At 48.2% G+C, this 20,403-nt stretch overlaps 1 protein-coding gene across 2 annotated transcripts in view; it reads right to left on the reverse strand.

The window, feature by feature from the left end:
• gas2a (growth arrest-specific 2a) overlaps nucleotides 1-20,403 on the reverse strand; it is a 212,536-nt gene that overhangs the window by 172,286 nt on the left and 19,847 nt on the right. For both annotated transcript variants that reach the window (XM_072466673.1, XM_072466672.1), the window contains exon 3: nucleotides 678-799. In XM_072466673.1, the coding sequence (XP_072322774.1) occupies nucleotides 678-799 (122 nt within the window). The remainder of the gene's footprint in view (nucleotides 1-677; nucleotides 800-20,403) is intronic.

Raw genomic sequence — 20,403 nt, forward strand, 5'->3', positions numbered from 1 at the left:
TGCCTGTCCTGCAAGCAAGGATCAAACCACCGCATTTACCGGCGGGACTAGGCGGCGTGGGCGGGTTCCGGGGTCCTGGGGGGGCCGCGGGGCGATCTGGCCCCGAGGGGTGCCCCACGGTGGCCTGGCCTGCGATCGGGGCCCACCGATCCGCGGCGGGTCTGGGCCGTGGGGGCACTCTTTTCCCTCCGCCTCAGGCGCAGCCTTCACCATGGCCGACGTGTAAGAGACACCCCCCCCGCGCATGCGCGGGGATGAAGTCAGCAGCTGCTGACGCTCCCGCGCATGGGCGGACTTCTGCCAGCCAGCGAAGTCCTTTCGGGCCCGGCTAGCGTGGCGCCAAAGGCCTTCCACGCCAGCCGGTGGAACGGAAACCACTCCGGTGCGGGTCTAGCCCCTCAAGGTGAGGGCTTGGCCCCAAAAGGTGCGGAGAAATCCGCACCTTTGGGGCGGCCCGACACCGGAGTGGTTCACGCCACTCCATCCCGCCGGGACCCCCCGCCCCGCCGGGTAGGGGAGAATCCTGGCCAAGTTGTCTGGAAAGACATTTGCAGATTAACATTAATTATGCAAATCATCATAACTTCATTTTTTGAATGGTTGAGGGTTAAACGTTAAAAAAATGTCACCACAATTTGTAAAACAGCATTGACTATGAACTGTGGTTTCAGACTGACCTTGGAAGCTTTGTTTTCACTGTTGTTTTCTTTGAACCTTTCTTGCAATGCTTGTGCCAGCTGACAGAGAAGGGCTCCATTATCCAGCTTTTCCATAAAACTTTCCGCAGTGATCTCCTTCCCTAAAAGTAAGAAAAGTCACAATAAAAAACGATGACCACTATTCTGTTACATCTCAGCGGTCTTGCAAAGAGCTACAAAAGTAAGGTTCAGTAGAAAGTATCTTGAAATCTTTCTTTTTCAGTCAGATCTGAAACAAATTGTACTTTACGTCATCACAATAACACTGTTATTTCAAATTTAGATATCGAACCTATTTTTAATTTTGCAGAACTGTTTTGCTGACTTTTCTACATTTTGCAATGTTATGATACACATCTATATGTGTAATAAAAATCATGATCAATACGCACACCTCTAAAATAACAACTGAAGATCTATACCCACTCATGCTAATTTAAAAGGAGAAGCTGAAATTTATGTCGACCCTTGAATGATATAGAGTTTATTTAATCCAGTGTTCTTTTTGATTGATATTTGTAGGTTATTAAAAGTTTGTATATTTTTGCTTAATAATAATAATTTTTTTCCTTATCATCGTTTTCACCCAGATGATCTCACTTCATGCTACTGTTCAAAATATCTTGGCTGAGTTAATCATGTTTCCTTTACCATTCATGATCTCAATGCAGAAGAACATTCAACATTCAAGACCTTCCTAAGGCTTGGTCTATTGATTAGTTATTTCCTACCTCCACCCTGCCCAATGTTGAGGTTATTCTTTCTAGTTTCACATTCTATCAGACCCTTCTCCAAAATTGTTGTTGTAAAGGTGTGGCTATCAATGTACAGCTCCTTCTCCCATTTCTGCTAAACCTCCTCAATCCCTGTGCACACCAGCCATCCGTAAATACCCACAATCTTCCCATCCTTCAACTCATCTGGCGACAACAACCTGTCCAAAAGAGTGCACCTCCTTCCGCACAAAATCCCGCAACTCCCACACCCTCCTCTGCAACAGGTATCTCTCCTGTAACTTGCCCAAATTACAAACCTCCCTTCCACAAACAAGTCCCTCACCCATTCCACCCCTTCCCTATGCCGCCGCCTATATGTTGCATCCATCCCTGCTGGAGTGAACAGGTGATTCCCACAAATAGGGGCCAGCACCGCCGCCCCCCCCCCCCCCCTCCTCCCCCCCCGACCCCCATACTGGTTCCGGGCATTTAAGGACAAAGCCACCACTGGACTCACCGTATTTTTCCCCGGGGCAAACGGAAGGAGGGGGTGCGCAGCCAGAGCCTTCAAATGTACCCCCACACACAATGTTTCCTCCACCAGCACCTCTCGACCTCCTCCTCCCCCACCACTGCCAGACCTTCTCCACGTTCGCTGCCCAGTAATAATACAATAAATTCAGAAATGCTAGCCCACCCTACATACCACCTCCTTTGTAAAAAATACCTGACGAATCCGCGGCTACTTGCCAGCCTATATGAACGCCAAGAGTAACCTACCCAGCTTACAAAGGAACACCTTTGGCAGGAATATCGGGAATATCGGGAAGGACTGAATCACAAACAAACATCTCGGCAGGACGTTCTCTATTTCTAACAATTCTTATTCCTTTTGTTTGGTATCTATTTCATGCTTAGATCTATACTTCTGCTACCTCTTTCAAATTTCAGTAGCTCTGGAATAATTGCTAGCTTTTAAATTACTCGATCGGGAGTGTAAAAATATATTCTGATGCTTGAATGCTGTGCTTTCAGGCTGAAATGAGCGACATGTGATTTTACAATATCACAAGACACTGACACATGAAGCAGGCATTCAGCAAAGGGATCCCACACAATTAGAATATTATGTTTCTCTTCTCTGCCAAACGGGATGGAAAACACTTGGTTTGAAAAACTATGCAGTTTTTCACTGATGTTAGTATATTAGCAAGCTACTCATTTGTATTGATCCACCATAAAAAATAACAAAAATAACACTTGGTTGCAGCCTTGACATCAACGGCCAATTATCCTTTCAAAGCCGTTATCATTAATATCTTGTGAAGAAATCGGTGTAAAGAAATCTGGCCATAATTAAGGGTTATACATTTAACCGTTTTATTTTCCTCTACATAAGAACTTAAAAAAAGAGTTCAATCTTTTATAAGGTTAAATACAACTCACAATGCATGACCATAAGATATAGGAGCAGATTTAGGCCATTCGACCCATCGAGTCTGCTCCGTCATTCAATCATGGCTGATATGTTTCTCATCCCCATTCTCCTGCCTTCTCCCTATAACCCCTGAACCCTGATTAATCAAGAACCTATCTATCTCCGTCTTAAAGACACTCAGTGATTTGGCCTCCACAGCTTCTGCGGCAAAGAGTTCCACAGATTAGCACCCTGGCTGACAAAATTCCTCCTCATCTCTGTTTTATAGGATTGTGCCTTCAGTCTGAGGCTGTGCCCTCGGGCTCTGGTCTCTCCTACAAGTGGAAACATCCTCTCCACGTCCACTCTATCCAGGCCTCGCAATATTCTGCAAGCTTCAATAAGATTCCCCCCTCATCCTTCTAAACTCCATCGAGTGGAGATCCAGAGTCCTCAACCGCTCCTCAGATGAGTGTCCTTCATTCTGGGCATCCTTCTTGTGAACATCCTATGGACCCTCTCCAAGGCCAGCACATCCTTCCTTAAATACGGGGCCCAAAACTGCTCACAATATTCCAAATAGGGTCTGGCCAGTAATCTACGCCGGCGGGACAGGCATTCTAGCAGCGGGACTTCGGCCCATCCGGGCCGGAGAATCACGGGGGGGGGGGGGTGGCCGCCAACCGGCGCGGTGCGATTCCCGCCCCCGCCGAATATTCGGTGCCAGAGAATTTGGCAACCGGCGGGGGCAGGATTCACGCCAGCCCCCAGCGATTCTCCGACCCGGAGGGGGGGGGTCGGAGAATCTCGCCCCTTTTTTAAATGAAAAGTTAGAGTACCCAATTCATTTTTTCCAATTATGGGTCAATTTCTTAGCGTTGCCAATCCACATACCCAGCACATCTTTGGGTTGTGGGGGAGAAACACACGCAAACACTGGGGGAATATGCAAACTCCACACGGGCAGTGACCCAGAGCCGGGATCGAACCAGGCACCGTGAGGCAGTAGTGCCACTGCGGACCATGCTGCCCATAAGTCCCCTAATCAAGTCTGCCTCATTACACATCACCAAGTTCAGAATTGCCTGTACCGGATTGGATTCTAACCCAAGTTGCTCAAAAAAACCATCTCGTAGACATGCCACAAATTCCTTTTCTTGGGATCTGCCACCAACCTGATTTTCCCAGCCTAGCTGCATATTAAAGTCCCCCATGATTATTGTAATATTGCCTTTCTTATACACATTTTCTATCTCCTGATTTATTTTCTGCCCCACATCCTGACTGCTGCTAGGAGGCTTGTACATAACTCCCATCAGGATCCTTTTCCTTTGCGAAACCTCAACTCTACCCACATAGATTCTATGCCTTCTAATTCGATATCGCTTACATGCAGAGATTTGCCTCGACTTACATGCACACGAATATGGAGCGGCAGTAGGCCATTCAGCCCCTCGAGTCTGCTATGCCATTTGATAAAATCATGGCTGATCTGATTGTGGCTACCTATTCCCTATATTCTTTGAATCCCGAGTCAGTCAAGAATCTATCTAGCTCAAGCTTAAAAATATTCAATGACCCTGCCTCCACCGCTCTTTGGGGAAGAGAATTACACGGATCCACAACCTTCCGAGAGAAAAGAATTCTCCTCATCGCCATCTTAAATTGAAGACCCCTTATTTTATACTGCGTGCCCCAGTTCTAGTGTCTCTCATAGGGGGAAACATCCCTTCAGCATCTACCCTGTCAAATCCCCTCAGTGCAATAAAAGATCCCGTGATATAAGAACATAAGAACTAGGAACAGGAGTAGGCCATCTGGCCCCTCGAGCCTGCTCCGCCATTTAATGAGATCATGGCTGATCTTTGTGGACTCAGCTCCACTCTCCGGCCCGTACACCATATCCCCGAATCCCTTTATTCTTTAGAAAGGTATCTATCATTTTCTTAAAAACGTTTAAAGAAGGAGCCTCAACTGCTTCACTGGGCAAGGAATTCCAGAGATTCACAACCCTTTGGGTGAAGAAGTTCCTCCTACACTCCGTCCTAAATTTACCTCCCCTTATTTTGAGGCTATGCCCCCTAGTTCTGCTTTCCCCGACCAGTGGAAACAACCTGCCCGCATCTATCCTATCTATTCCCTTCATAATTTTATATGTCTCAATAAAATCCCCCCCGCATCCTTCTAAACTCCAATGAGTACAGTCCCAGTCTACTCAACCTCTCGTCATAATCTAATCCCCTCAACTCTGGGATCAACCTAGTGAATCTCCTCTGCACTCCCTCCAGTGCCAATATGTCCTTTCTCAGGTAAGGAGACCAAAACTGAACACAATACTCCAGATGCGGCCTCACCAACACCCTATACAATTGCAGCATAACCTTGAACTCCATCCCTCTAGCAATGAAAGACAAAACTCGATTAGCCTTCTTAATCACCTGTTGCACCTGCACACCAACTTTTTGCGACTCGTGCACCAGCACACCCAGGTCCCTCTGCACAGCAGCATGTTTTAACAACTTACCTTTTAAATAATAATCCATTCTGCTGTTATTCCTCCCAAAATGGATAGCCTCACACTTGGCAACATTGAATTCCATCTGCCAGACCCGAGCCCATTCACCTAACCTATCCAAATCCTTCTGCAGACTTCCGGTATCCTCTGCCCTTTTTGCTTTACCATTCATCTTAGTGTCGTCTGCAAACTTTGACACATTGCACTTGGTCCCCAACTCCAAATCGTCTATGTAAATTGTGAACAACTGCGGGCCCAACACTGACCTTGAGGGACCCCACTAGTTACAGGTTGCCAACCAGAGAAACACCCATTTATCCCCACTCTCTGCTTTCTGTTAGTTAACCAATCCTCTCCCCATGCTACCACTTTACCCTCAATGCCATGCATCTTTAGTTTATGCAGCAACCTTTTGTGTGGCACCTTGTCAAAAGCTTTCTGGAAATCCAGATATACCACATCCATTGGCACCCCGTTATCTACTGCACTGGTAACGGCCTCAAAAAATTCTACCAAATTAGTCAGACATGACCTACCCTTTGTGAACCCATGCTGCGTCTGCCCAATGGGACAATTTCCCTCCAGGTGCCCCGCTATTTCCTCCTTAATGATAGATTCCAGCATTTTCCCTACAACCGAAGTTAAGCTTACCGGCCTATAATTACCCGCTTTCTGCCGACCTCCTTTTTTAAACAGTGGTGTCACGTTTGCGACTTTCCAATCCTCTGGGACCACCCCAGAGTCTAGTGAATTTTGATAAATTATCACTAGTGCGTTTACAATTTCCCTAGCCATCTCTTTTACCACTCTGGGATGCATCCCATCAGGGCCAGGAGACTTGTCTACCTTTAGCCCCATTAGCTTGCCCAATACTGCCTCCTTAGTGATTACAATCATCTCAAGGTCCTTACCTATCATATCCTTATTTCCATCAGTCACTGGCATGTTATTTGTGTCCTCCACTGTGAAGACTGACCCAAAAAACCTGTTCAGCTCCTCAGCCATTTCCCCGTCTCCTATTATTAAATCTCCCTTCTCATCTTCCAAAGGACCAATATTTACCTTAGCCACTCTTTTTTGTCTTATATATTTGTAGAAGCTTTTACTATCTGCTTTTATGTTCTGAGCCAGTTTACTTTCATAGTCTACCTTACTCTTCTTTATGGCTTTTTTAGTAGCTTTCTGTTGTCCCCTAAAGACTTCCCAGTCCTCTAGTCTCCCACTAATTTTTGCCACATTGTATGTTTTTTCCTTCAATTTGATACTCTCCCTCACCTCCTCATCCACAGTCGATTTTTCCCCTTTCTACCGTCTTTCTTTTTTGTCGGTATGAACCTTTTCTGAACACTGTGAAAGATCGCTCGGAAGGTTCTCCACTGTTCCTCAACTGCTTCACCATGAAGTCTTTGCTCCCAGTCTACCTTTGCTAGTTCTTCTCTCATCCCATTGTAATCGCCTTTGTTTAAGCACAAAACACGAGTGTTTGATTTTGCCTTGTCATCCTCCAACTGTATTTTAAATTCCACCATATTGTGGTCGCTCCTTCCAAGAGGATCCCGAACTATGAGATCATTAATCAATCCTGCCTCATTACACAGGACCAGATCTAGGACCGCTTGTTCCCTTGTAGGTTCCATTACATACTGTTCCAGGGAATTATCCCGAGCACATTCTATAAACTCCTCCTCAAGGCTGCCTTTACCAACCTGGTTAAACCAATCGATATGCAGATTAAAATCTCCCATGATAACCGCTGTACCATTTCTACATGCATCCGTTATTTCTTTGCTTGTTGCCTGCCCTACCATCCTGTTACTATTTGGTGGCCTATAGACTACTCCTATCAGTGACCTTTTCACCTTACTATTCCTGATTTCCACCCAAATTGATTCAACCTTGTCCTCCATAGCACCAATATCATCCCTTACTATTGCCCGGATGCCATCCTTAAACAACAAAGCTACACCACTGCCCTTACCGTCCATTCTATCCTTTCGTATAGTCTGATACCCTTGGATATTTAACTCCCAGTCGTGACCATCTTTTAACCATGTTTCAGTAATGGCCACTAAATCATAGTCATTCACGATGATTTGCGCCATCAACTCATTTACCTTATTTCGTATACTACGAGCATTCAGGTAAAGTACACTTATGCTGTTTTTTATGTCTTTGTTATGAATCCTATCACCTTGATCAGTAACTTTTCGCAATTTATTTTTGTTCTTACCCTTTCTCATAATTTCCTTGTTTTTGAACCCATATTTCTACATAATAACCTGTCACGTAACCTGCTGCCTTGGTCTCCATTAACCATTATACTGTCCATAGCTTTACACTTCCCTTCCCCCCAACTTGCTAGTTTAAAGTCCTTGTGACCAACCTATTTATCCTATTCGCTAGAACACTGGTCCCAGAATGGTTCAGGTGAAGACCGTCCCAATGGTACAGGTCCCTCCTGCCCCAGTACTGATGCCAATGCCCCATGAAATGGAATCCCTCTTTCCCGCACCATTCCTTTAGCCATGTGTTAACTTCATTAATTTTCTCAATCCTATGCCAATTGGCACGTGGCTCGGGTAGTAATCCAGAGATTATAACCCTGGAGGACCTGTTCTTTAATTTAGTCCCTAGTGTTTGATAATCCCCAAACAGGTCCTCTTTCCTAGTCTTATCTATGTTGTTAGTCCCAACGTGGACCACTGGATCCTCCCCCTCCCTCTCCAAAATCCTTTCAAGCCGATCAGAGATGTCCCTCACCCTAGCACCGGGCAGGCAACATACCATGCGGGACTCTCGATCTGGTTTACAAAGGTTGCCATCAATCCCCCTAATTATAGAATCCCCTACAACTACCACTTGTCTTTTTGCTCCCCCCTCTTGAATGGCTTCCTGTACCACGGTGCAGTGGTCAGTCAACGCATCCTCCCTACAGCCCTCTTCCTCATCCACACAGTGAGCAAGTACCTCATAAATCTCCCGGCTCTCTCCTCCGGCGCTGTTTTCGCTGTCCTGGCTCTCTCTGCTCCCGCGCTGTTTTCGCTGTCCCGGCTCTCTGCTCCCGCGCTTTTTAAATCTCCCGGCTCTCTCCTCCCGCGCTGTTTTCGCTGTCCCGGCTCTCTCCTCCCGCGCTTTTTAAATCTCCCGGCTCTCTCCTCCGGTGCTGTTTTCGCTGTCCCGGCTCTCTCTGCTCCCGCGCTGTTTTCGCTGTCCCGGCTCTCTCTGCTCCTGCGCTGTTTTCGCTGTCCCGGCTCTCTCCTCCCGCGCTTTTTAAATCTCCCGGCTCTCTCCTCCGGCGCTGTTTTCGCTGTCCTGGCTCTCTCTGCTCCCGCGCTGTTTTCGCATATGGGAGATCCACAACCAAAGCTCCGTTGTGGAATTCTCTGTTGGCAGCATCCTCCGGTCCGCCGGCAGCGCCCCCACTCCCGCGGGTTTCCCGATGGCATGGGGTGGCCACAATGGGAAGCCCCACTGGCTGGCGGCGGCAACGGGGAATCCCGCTGCTGGCGGGGGCGCTCTGCTGGCGGGTTGGAGGACTGGAGAATCCTGCCCACAGAGTGGAACATTTTTTGTTGCAAACTGTCAGGAAGCCCACCACAGTCTAGTATTTGATGAGCTGATTTTATGGTAATAGCCCCAAACCTCAATCCATGAAATTCTTTACAAAGCTAGCACAACCCAAAAACTGCATTTTGATCTTACAGCACCGCCAGATGATTAAGGGAAATTTCACCATTGGTTCCCTTGAAGTGATGACAGACCTTACCTGGCATGTAACAGTTATATAAGCTCTCTTGGAAATCAACGAGACCCGGGTCAACCTAGAAACTAACAATGATCCAAACTTTATTTGGGACATAAAGACACTGAATTTAATTAGAATGAAGGTACCACCTTCATGTGTAAAACATTAGTTATGCAACCTCAAAAAAACAATAAATATTGTGATCACACACTGGAATTTTAGATTCGCTGAATATGTTCAAGCGTCTCACAAAGTAAAGGTATAACTACTGGGGCTCGGTTATAATAATTCTCTCCCTTACCCGGACATCTCTCTAACTCTGTAGTCTTCACTCAGGGATTAAGGTAATTAAGTTGGGGAGGCAGTGGCGTAGTGATATTGTAACTGGACTAATAATCCAGAGACCCAGGGTCACACTCAGGGGACCCTGGTTCAAAGCCCACCACGGCAGATGGTGAAATTTAAATTCAATAAAAATCTGGAAGTAGGAGTAAAAAACCCATCTAGTTCACGAATGACATTCAGGGAAGGAAATCTGTCATGAAATGAAATGAAAATCGCTTATTGTCACAAGTAGGCTTCAAATGAAGTTACTGTGAAAAGCCCCTAGTCGCCACATTCTGGTGCCTGTTCGGGGAGGCTGTTACGGGAATCGAACCGTGCTGCTGGCCTGCCTTGGTCTGCTTTCAAAGCCAGCGATTTAGCCCTGTGCTAAACAGCCCCTCATCCTTACCTGGTCTGGCCTACATGTGACTCCAGATCAACAGCAATGTGGTTGACTCTTAGATGTCCTCATGGGTGGGCAATACATGCTGAATAAAAAAACATCTGTCTGTAAAGTATAAAAATGGGCTCCCTTCCTTAGAGGAAGGATAGATCAGTACTTGGGACAAATGTAGGGTATTTAGGCTCTCTCTTTCTCAACCTAATGTTGAGGGAATCATCTGAGAGATACACCCAAAGATGGGATAGGTTTATAATCCATTGGAATTTAGGGACCAGTGCCAAAGTTCAAAATGCAACCCCAGAAATTAGTCAAGCAACAGCTCGAGCAACTTTCATAAAATTCTATCTATCAACCAAAATCCCAGATTGTCTCTTCACCATTCACAGATATGTCCTGTCACATTGGCAGTACAATCCCCCAGGTGATAGAGTTGTTAGGGGATATTGGCCTTGGGAGTCCATGACATTACTCGGGATCCCATGAAGTCATATGACTTCAAGACAAACATAGGCAATTATGTCTCCTGTTGATTACCACTGAATACCCTTCCACAAATAATGAATCAGTACTCCTCCATGACGAACACCACCTAAAACATGCACTGGGAGTAACAAGGGTACAAATGTATACTTAAGTGGGAAACGTCCATATCTGTCACCGAATAGTGGATCAGTGGTATCACGGCTAACCAAGCCCTAAGGGGCATACGTGCCAGACTGGGCTTCCTGCAACTAGAAAGAGATTAAGGGGGTAATGTACTTCATGGTGTCCTCATCAATATATCTGTCATAGATGCGTTTGTCCATGGCAAATGCTGTCCATAACCTACAAAGCACAAATCAGGAATACTCTCCATTTACCTTGATATGTGCAGCTCTAACAACGCTCAAAAAGCTCAACACCATCCATTGACACCTCATCCACCACTGTAAAAATTCACTCCCCCCACCAGTGGCACAGTGGCAGCATTGTGTAGCATCTACAAGATTCACTCTACCAACTGGCCAAGGCTCATTTGACAGCACCTTCCAAACCCATGGGGCTGGATTCTCTGATTGTCAGGCTATGTCCTAACGCCGGTGTGGGAACGCGGACCCGGCCTGCCAAATAGTGACCCCACTTTGGCCAGGCTCGCGACCCCCGGACTGCCCGCCAACAATGCCCCCAGACCCTGTCAAAGTCCCCCCTGCCCGCGGATCGTCTCTCCCCCGAGTCCGCAGCCACCCCACCGAGTTCCCGACAAAAAATAGCACACGCGACCGACGCTGTCGGGAACCCGGCCGGTCGGGGGCGGAGCATCGGGGGGGGGTGGGCCTCAGGTAATGTCCTGAGGCCATCGATACGGCGTGTGTTTCGAAGGGTGCGGAGCATCGCGAAAGTGGCGCCGCCCCCAATTTCAGCACCAACGTTGATTCTCCGGCCGATCGGCGAACACGATTTTTGGCGTCAGCGACTGGAGAATCCCGCCCATGATCTCTACCAACTAGAAGAGCAAGGGCAACAGGCAAATGGGAATACCACCACTTGCAAGTTCCCCGACAAGCCATACACTATCTTGACTTGGAACTATATCATCCCTCCTTCATTGTCTCTGGATCAAAAACAGGAAACACCCTCCCTAACAGCACTGTTTGGTATACCTATATCACATGGACTACAATAGCTCAAGAAGGGCAACTCACCACCACCTTCTCAAAGCAAATTACTGATGGGTAATAAATGCTGGCCTTGTCAGTGATGCTCACATTCCATGACCAAATGTTTTAAAAAGCTAGATTTTCTCTTCATAGCTTATGAATAAGCAGAATTATTCTTTATACAATTCAAAGAAAAATAATTATAGCATTTATCCTCATTCAGTTGCTCATTCCTAATGGCCCACATAGTAGATAAATCTATTGCTTATACTTTGCAGCAAAGGTTTACTGGGCTGATTTCAGGGATGGCGGGACTGTCATATGAGGAGAGATTGATTAGGTTGGGATTGTTCGCGCTGGAGTTCAGAAGGATGAGGGGGCGATCTCATAGAGACTTATAAAATTCTCACAGTATTAGACAGGGTAGATGCATGGAAGATGTTCCCAAAGATGGGTGGACCAACAAACAAGGTCCCACCGGTCTGCCCTGTGCCGCTCCATATGACCCACGCGATCGCCGCCCCGGTCGCCCATAAGGCCCCCCCGCCCCGGTGTTTGATCCCCACTCCCCCCACCAGAGCAGATGAGGACTCAGACCGCCGCCGCGCGAGTGTCCCGACCGGCCAGACATGGTTAGGACCACGCCATTGGAAACTCAGCCGGTCGGGACCAGAGTATCATTGGGAGGGCCTCTGGCAGTGGCCCCCCAGCCGCGCCTCGTAATTCGCGTGCGAGCGATTCTCCGGGAACCGGAGAATTACAGGAGCGGCGCCGGACCCGAATCCGGCGTAAATGCCGACTCTGCGGGCTGCGGAGAATCCAGCCCATTGAATATATTCAAGAGACGGCTAGATATATCACTTGGGGAGAATGGGATCAAAGGTTATGGTGAGAAAGCAGGATTAGGCTATTGAGTTGGATGATCAGCCATGATCGTGATAAATGGCGGAGCGGGCTCGAAGAGCCAAAAGGCCTCCTCCTGCTCCTATCTTCGATGTATCTATGTATTGAAATTATATTTTGTTTATTTTTCGCTGTTAGTTGAAGTCAGTGCAGTATGAATTCAACTTTTGAGCAGTTCAAAATGTTGTGATGCTAATGTACAGGAAATTCAAGTATGCACAATATTAATATCACAATGTCCAAATTGACCACAACCTTTTTTTTGTAAAACTAGTATCTAATAATTTCACTTGCCTATGCAAAACGTTATTGTCCCTATGTTGATTCAGAAATCAAGAGCACCCCAGCGCAGTGTTTCATTTTCTGTCGAGAAGGAATGACCTTATATATTTAGAATGTAAACTACTTAGAAATAAAAAACTCGTGCGTATCAGAAATTATTTTCAAAGTTTTTTTCTTGACTATAATAAGATAAAGTTTCCTTAGGAAAAAATGAACCAAAAACCAGATGATGTGGCTTAATGCTTTTGGACTTCACTGAAAATCAAAGCTTAATTGATTTCCTATAGTTGTGAAAAATCTACCTTGAGACTACACAGCAAGAATAAAAATTCTCATCCTGAATAAGTGCATTCCACATTGCACATTTTTGGATTCTCTTTCAGGATGAAAGCCAGAATAAATATTGCCGAGAAATGGTGGTAATAAATTTTAATACTTGGGCCTATTAAAGTGTCATTCATATTAAAAGGAGCTTATCTTTACTGCTTAGCTCTTTTCGTTTGTTCTATAACTTATAAATAATTTCAAGACACCTCTTCTATCTTTAAATCTATTACTTTTAGTTACTTTATAATGCACTAAAGTTATATTTATTTATCTATGTTTAACTGAACAGTCTTGAGCTGGCTTGCTGCCTATCCCATCTGCAGTCAATCAAAAATGTATAAAGTGTCAACTTTCAGCTGCCTGCATTTCATTCCTGCTGAAGGTAATATCATTCTTTACAAAAATGCTTGCTACCATCAAATAGGAGAAAACAAAACAGCCAGTTTAATTTAAATACCAACAACTGGATTATGCATTCAAGTACTGTTAACTGGAATTTAATTCATAACATTACTTTGGTAGTGATCTTACTTGAAGTAATTTAGTATAAAGAATAAAATAATTGGGACAATTAAATAATTTTTTGTCTTAGTTACAGCTGTTCCCCAGTTACGAGCCCCTTCCTCCTCTTAAGTGAAAGCCTTTCACTCTCAGTAGTATTCAGTTTCCTAAAACATTCAATGAATTGTGATCCATTTCCAGTTTCTGAGAGAGCTGGTTGAACGTAGATGTTTTAATACAGTGGAGGTTGTGGAGTAATTCTTGGATGCAAAGACATTTCCTCTTTACACATTAAAGGTTTGGTTACAAAAATGTGTCCAAATACAAATATATGTTTTTACAATATCCAATAAATACTCTCTAACAGTTCTTTGGAATTATATATTGAGAGGTGTTAAAATGAGAGGCATGTCGAGGGTTTTTATATGGTTTCTATGATAACAAACACTGTAATGCATATGAAATGGAACAGAGAGAAGCTATTATATTTACATTACAAACTGCATTGGAAACCTGGGGATTAGGTAATACAGTCTATTAGTGCTCTGGCCTTTTATCTACCCCAAGTGATGGGATAAAAATTTCCTCTCCCTCCTGGTTATCAGGGAGGGTCCTTTGCGAAATTAGTCTTGAATAATTTAAACCCACTTCTGAGTTTTCGTACACCTTGATTACAATTGCCCATAATTTGACATTGAATTGGCAATCTGTTAAGAGACAGCGCAGAATGTCCAGTGTGGGAAATTAAGCGAAAAACTCTTCAAAGTGTTAAGCAGAGTTGTCGCTACATTTAACATGCAACTGTTCAATGTTGTCAATGGGAAAATTACCAGATGCAAGCGCAACTATCCTTCACTCCGATGAGTACAAAATAAATTATTTGCAAAAATATGGATTCCAGACTCGGGGTGGGGGGGGGGGATTATCCATCAGCCGATGCCGGAATCGGGAAACGGGACTGGACGGCGAATAGGTTTTGACGCCAAAATCGTGACAGGCGCAGGTTTCATGCCAAACCGCAATTCTCTGGTGCCTCGCCAGCGGCGTCAATGCGTTCCACTCTGCACGTGCAGTAACGCCATTGGCATATCATAGCGGGACTGACCCGGTATTCTTCGGGGCCTCCGCGATGCTCTGCCTCCACTGGGGTGAATTCTCGATGGCGAGGTTCATTTGTGCTTTTAAAATCATGAAACAGGCATCATGGCTGCTGAGAGAGAGGGGGTACAGAAAGTGTCCAACATCACCATAGTTTGTTGACAGTTGTGCCGCTGGCCGGGGGGCTTCTGCCAGGGCTAGGCTGAGTAGCGGGGAGTGGCCAGGAGGTGGGCTGAGTGATCGGATGGACAGGCACGGAACACCATTGCCACGGCAGGCAAGGCAGCCATGCAGCTGCGCATGCCGCCTGTCATGATATTCAGATGAACATCACAGCACATAGATACACACATAATGATGGACAGATCAACGGACCAATCAACACACAAAACACGACAGCCAATCATGGACAAGAGCACACACAGTACAAAGCAGGGAACACGACACTTCCTGGGCACTCGAGCAGGACAGGGCTCAGGGCACAGACCTCATTGCCAGCCACACAGAGGTTCACCATGTGCTGAATACCAGAGTTTAATATGTTAATAGTTGATTGAAATAAAACTGCGTTGTACCATTCGCAACCGTGTTGGTTCGGCTGTGTATCAGAGTACCCAACACTTCATGATACCAGGAGTGATTTGACACCTACCCACAAATCTGCCATCCTGCGCCATGGACACCGTCAACACACCGCAGCCGCTGCAAGTCGCTGGGAACCTCGGCGTAAATTGGAAGTTGTTCAAGCAGCGCTTCCAGCTCTTTCTGGAAGCCAACGAATGAGAGAGCGCCTCCGACACCAGAAAGATCACTATCCTCCTCACCACGGCAGGGCAGCACGCCATCCATGTCCACAACTCCCTGGTGTTCACAGAAGGCGAGGACAAATCCAAATACAAGACGGTCCTTCTCAAGCTCGACCAACACTTCAACGTCGAGGTCAACGAAAGCTTCGATAGATATGTCTTCCAGCAGCGCCTGCAAGGTAAGGATGAGCCCTTTCAGTCATTCCTTACCCATCTCCGCATCCTCGCGCAGTCCTGCGGTTACGACACCACCTCAGACTCCATGATTCGGGACCAGATCGTTTTTGGGGTCGCCTCGGGCATCCTACGCCAGCAGCTTTTAAAAATAAAAGGCCTCACCTTAGCCTCCGCAATCGAAGCCTGTGTCCTGCACGAAAACGCGACTAGCCGCTATGCACAATTTCAGGCGACCGAATCGGCACGGCGGGGGTCCTACGCGGCCGGATCGGCGAGCCAGGTACCCCACTTGGCCGAACGGGTCCAGGCGATCGAGTTCCTCCTGGCCCGCGGCCCGGACGACGTCGGCCATTTTGCGCGCTTTTCGGGGCCTCCCGCGCTTGTGTGCGCCAAAACCTACGGCAACACTGAGGGACGTGATGCGCAGGCCCGCCCGTCGCAAGACCGAACTGCGCATGCGCAGTGGTGCAATGAATATCATGATGTCACGACGTGCGGCAACTGTGGAGCTGCACATTTAAAGCAGCAATATCCCGCAAGAACCCGACAATGCCGACGCTGTGGCAAGGTGGGCCACTACGCTGCTTACTGTCGAGCAGCTCAACCTGTCAATCTTCCACAATTCCGTCAACCTCGCAGGGACGTGCGGACCATTCAGCCTCCCCATTACGAATCTTGCCCAGACGACATCCAGACCGGTGACACAGATGACCGAGACGCCTTCCGTGTTGCGGTCATTGATGGGAACCGAGTTAACACGATCAATCCGGGTGATGAATGGTGTGCCACCCTGATGGTCAACCGATCGCCGCTAACTTTCTGCCCGGACACTGGCGCCGCCGCCAACCTCATTGCATGGTCAGCCTTCTACGCCATGAAGGTCAGACCACCAATTCGGCCGTCCCGGTGCAGGATGGTCGACTACAACGGGAACGTTATCCCGGCTTTGGGATCCTGCCAGCTCCAGGTGACACACAACACACACACGGCCACACTCTCATTCGAGATAGTCGGCTCATCGAAGGATTCCCTGCTAGGCGCACTGGCATGCAAGGCTCTCCACCTCATGAAACAAGTCCACTCTCTCTCTCCAGACGGAACGTCTGACTTCCCGGATGCATAGTTTAACGCACAGCTCCAATCACTCCTCGCCCACAACCAGGAGGCATTCGAGGGCATGGGAATACTGCCATACACTTATAAAATTCGGCTCAAACCAGACTCTACCCCGGTCATTCACGGACCTCGCAGGGTCCCTGCGCCACTCAAAGACCGCCTCAAGCAGCAGCTGCAGGATCTCCAGGACCAAAGGGTCCTATCCAGGGTCACGGAGCCCACGCCGTGGGTCAGCTCCATGGTGTGTGTCAAGAAGCCCTCCGGCGAGCTCTGGATCTGTATTGACCCAAAAGACCTCAATAACAATATTATGAGGGAACATTGCCTCATACCCAAACGGGAAGAGATGATGAGTGAAATGGCCCAGTCGAAAATATTTACCAAACTGGATACCTCGAAAGGCTTTTGGCAGATCCAACTAGATCAGTCCAGCCGAAAGCTGTGCACTTTCAACACCCCTTTCGGCAGGTTCTGCTCCAACCGAATGCCATTTGGCATCATCTCGGCATCCGAGGTCTTTCATAGGATCATGGAGCAGATGATGGAAGGCATCGTAGGGGAGCGCGCCTACGTGGACGACGTCATCATCTGGTCCACCACACCACAGGAGCACATCTATCGTCTCCAACGCATCTTTGCACGCATACGTGAAAACGGCCTGCGCCTCAACCGAGCCAAGTGTTCTTTCGGCCAAACCAAATTGAAGTTCCTGGGGGAACCACATTTCCTGGCCAGGGGTCCATCCGGATGCAGACAAGGTGAGCGCCATCATAGCCACGCCGCAGCCGGCAGACAAGAAAGCAGTACTACGCTTCCTAGGCATGGTCAACTTCCTGAGGAAGTTCATTCCCAACCTTGCCTCCCACACGACAGCTCTGCGCCACCTCGTCAAAAAGTCCACGGAGTTCCAGTGGCAGCACACACACCAGCAGGAATGGGAGGAGCTCAAACTCAAGCTCACCACTGCACCGGTACTGGCGTTTTTCGACACGTCTCGTGCCACTAAAATCTCGACTGATGCCAGCCAGTCCGGCATTGGGGCAGTGCTCCTGCAGCGGGATGACACTGCGTCATGGGCCCCGGTCGCCTATGCCTCGCGGGCCATGACCCCCACAGAGCAGCGCTACGCGCAGATCGAAAAGGAGTGGCTGGGCTTGCTAACCGGTTTGGACAAGTTCCATGATTATGTGTATGGTCTTCCCCGGTTCACTGTTGAAACTGACCACCGCCCCCTGGTCAGCATCATAAACAAGGACCTGAACGAGATGACACCTCACCTCCAACGCATCCTACTTAAACTCAGGAGGTATGACTTCCAACTGGTCTACACCCCAGGGAAGGACCTTATCATTGCGGATGCCCTATCGAGAGCAGTGAGCATGCCACCAGATTCGGAGGGGTTCGTATGTCAGGTCGAGCAGGTGGCCTTCACATCGGCAAATCTGCCAGCTGACGACTCCAGTCTGGCCCGCATTCGCAGAGAGACTGCGGCCGACCCCCTTCTACAACGTGTGATGCGCCACATGACGGGAGGGTGGCTCAAAGGGCAGTGCCCGCAGTTCTACAATGTCCGAGACGACTTGGTCGTCATTGATGGTGTCCTTCTGAAGCTGGACCGGATTGTGATTCCGCACAGCATGCACAAGCTGGTTCTCGACCAACTACACGAAGGCCACCTGGGGGTCGAGAAGTGCAGAAGGAGGGCCCGTGAAGCGGTATACTGGCCGGGCATCAGTGACGATATTGCCAATATGGTGCTCAACTGCCCAACCTGCCAAAGGTTTCAGCCGGCGCAACCTCCTGAAACGCTTCTGCCCCATGAGCTGGTGACGTCCCCATGGGCGAAGGTGGGTGTGGACCTCTTTCATGCGCTCGGCAGGGACTATGTCATCGTAGCTGACTACTTCTCCAACTACCCAGAGGTCATACGCCTACACGATTTGACGCCGTCCGCTGTCATAAGGGCATGCAAAGACACCTTCGCTCGCCACGGCATTCCAATGACGGTCATGTCGGACAATGGGCCCTGTTTCGCCAGCCAGGAATGGTCATCGTTTGCTGCCTCGTATGGCTTCACACACGTGACGTCGAGCCCTCTGCACCCCCAGTCCAATGGAAAGGCGGAGAAGGGCATTCACATTGTCAAGCGGCTCCTCTGTAAGGCTGCTGCTGCCGGATCGGATTTCTGCCTCGCCCTGCTGGCCTATCGCTCGGCCCCACTAGCCACTGGTCTCTCACCAGCCCAGCTGTTGATGGGTCGCGCCCTCAGGACTACTGTGCCTTCCATTCTGGCGCCCACAATCGACCATGCTCCGGTACTGCACAGGATGCAACTGCAGCGGGGTCGCCAGAAGAGGTCATATGACACACGGGCAACTGATCTTCCCGCCCTGGCCCCTGGAGACGAAGTCCGCATCCACCTACCAGAAGGTGGCTGGTCAGCACATGCCGAAGTTCTCCGACGCGTGGCTCCCCGCTCGTTCCTCGTTCACATGCCTGATGGATCCGTTCGTAGGCGCAATCGCCGGGCTCTTCGCCTGCTTCCACGCTCGCTACGAGGCCTTACACCGACACCGTGCCCTCCTGTTGTTCCTGACTTCGACTTCGTGGAGCTGCCTGCTACCATGTCCCTTCCGTCGTCGCCCGTTCCTCAGCCGGTGGTTCCAGACCTACACTTGAGGCGGTCAACCCAAATTCGTCGCCCACCGACTAGACTGGGCTTATGAGACTGTTTACACATTGAACTCATGCAACCACTTTGTTAATATGTTTATGTTCTTATCGTTACAGGAATTCGTTTTATCGTTCAACATTTCCCCGTTCTTTGTTTATAGTACCACCTCGCTGTTATGTCACACTCGACATCGCCCCTTGTATATAGTTAAGCCCCATGTACATGCTGTAAATATTGCACACACACAGACATTTAGCTGCACTCAGTACACATCTCTATTTATAAACACGTAGGCACATAATCCTGTAAAAAAGGGGGGATGTCATGATATTCAGATGAACATCACAGCACATACAAACACACATAACGATGGACAGATCAACGGACCAATCAACACACAAAACACGACAGCCAATCACGGACAAGAGCATACACAGTACAAAGCAGGGAACACGACACTTCCTGGGCACTCGAGCAGGACAGGGCTCAGGGCACAGACCTCATTGCTAGCCACTCAGAGGTTCACCATGTGCTGAATACCAGAGTTTAATATGTTAATAGTTCATTGAAATAAAACTGCGTTGTACCATTCGCAACCGTGTTGGTTCGTCTGTGTATCAGAGTACCCAACACTTCACCGCCGACTGCCCACTGTGCACTTAGGGCCACAGGTCGTATGGGTGTCCCCCGGCCACCCCCCTAGGTGCCCTCTGGCCCCAGCCAACCTATCAGAAGGGAAGGACGCTCTCCAACACAACCAGTGCTATCTTGTTAGCTGGGATGGTGTGTGTGGGGAGTGAAGTGTGTATACAAGGTTGCAGCTTGTCAGCCTCCCGAGTGTCAATCACAGACCCAGCGAATCCTGCACCGTTTCTCATTAGAATCAATTGTGTTCCACGTGGCGCCGGTGCTAGTGCCTCAACAATCGCTGAATTCGTCCAGGTGTGGCGCCAGTTTGCTGTCATGGATGTCATAGATTTCATAGATTTCATAGAATTTACAGTGCAGAAGGAGGCCATTCGGCCCATCGAGTCTGCACCGGCTCTTGGAAAGAGCACCCTACC

The sequence above is a fragment of the Scyliorhinus torazame genome, chromosome 10, assembly GCF_047496885.1.
Source record: "Scyliorhinus torazame isolate Kashiwa2021f chromosome 10, sScyTor2.1, whole genome shotgun sequence".
In the NCBI taxonomy this organism is placed as follows: Eukaryota; Metazoa; Chordata; class Chondrichthyes; order Carcharhiniformes; family Scyliorhinidae; genus Scyliorhinus; species Scyliorhinus torazame.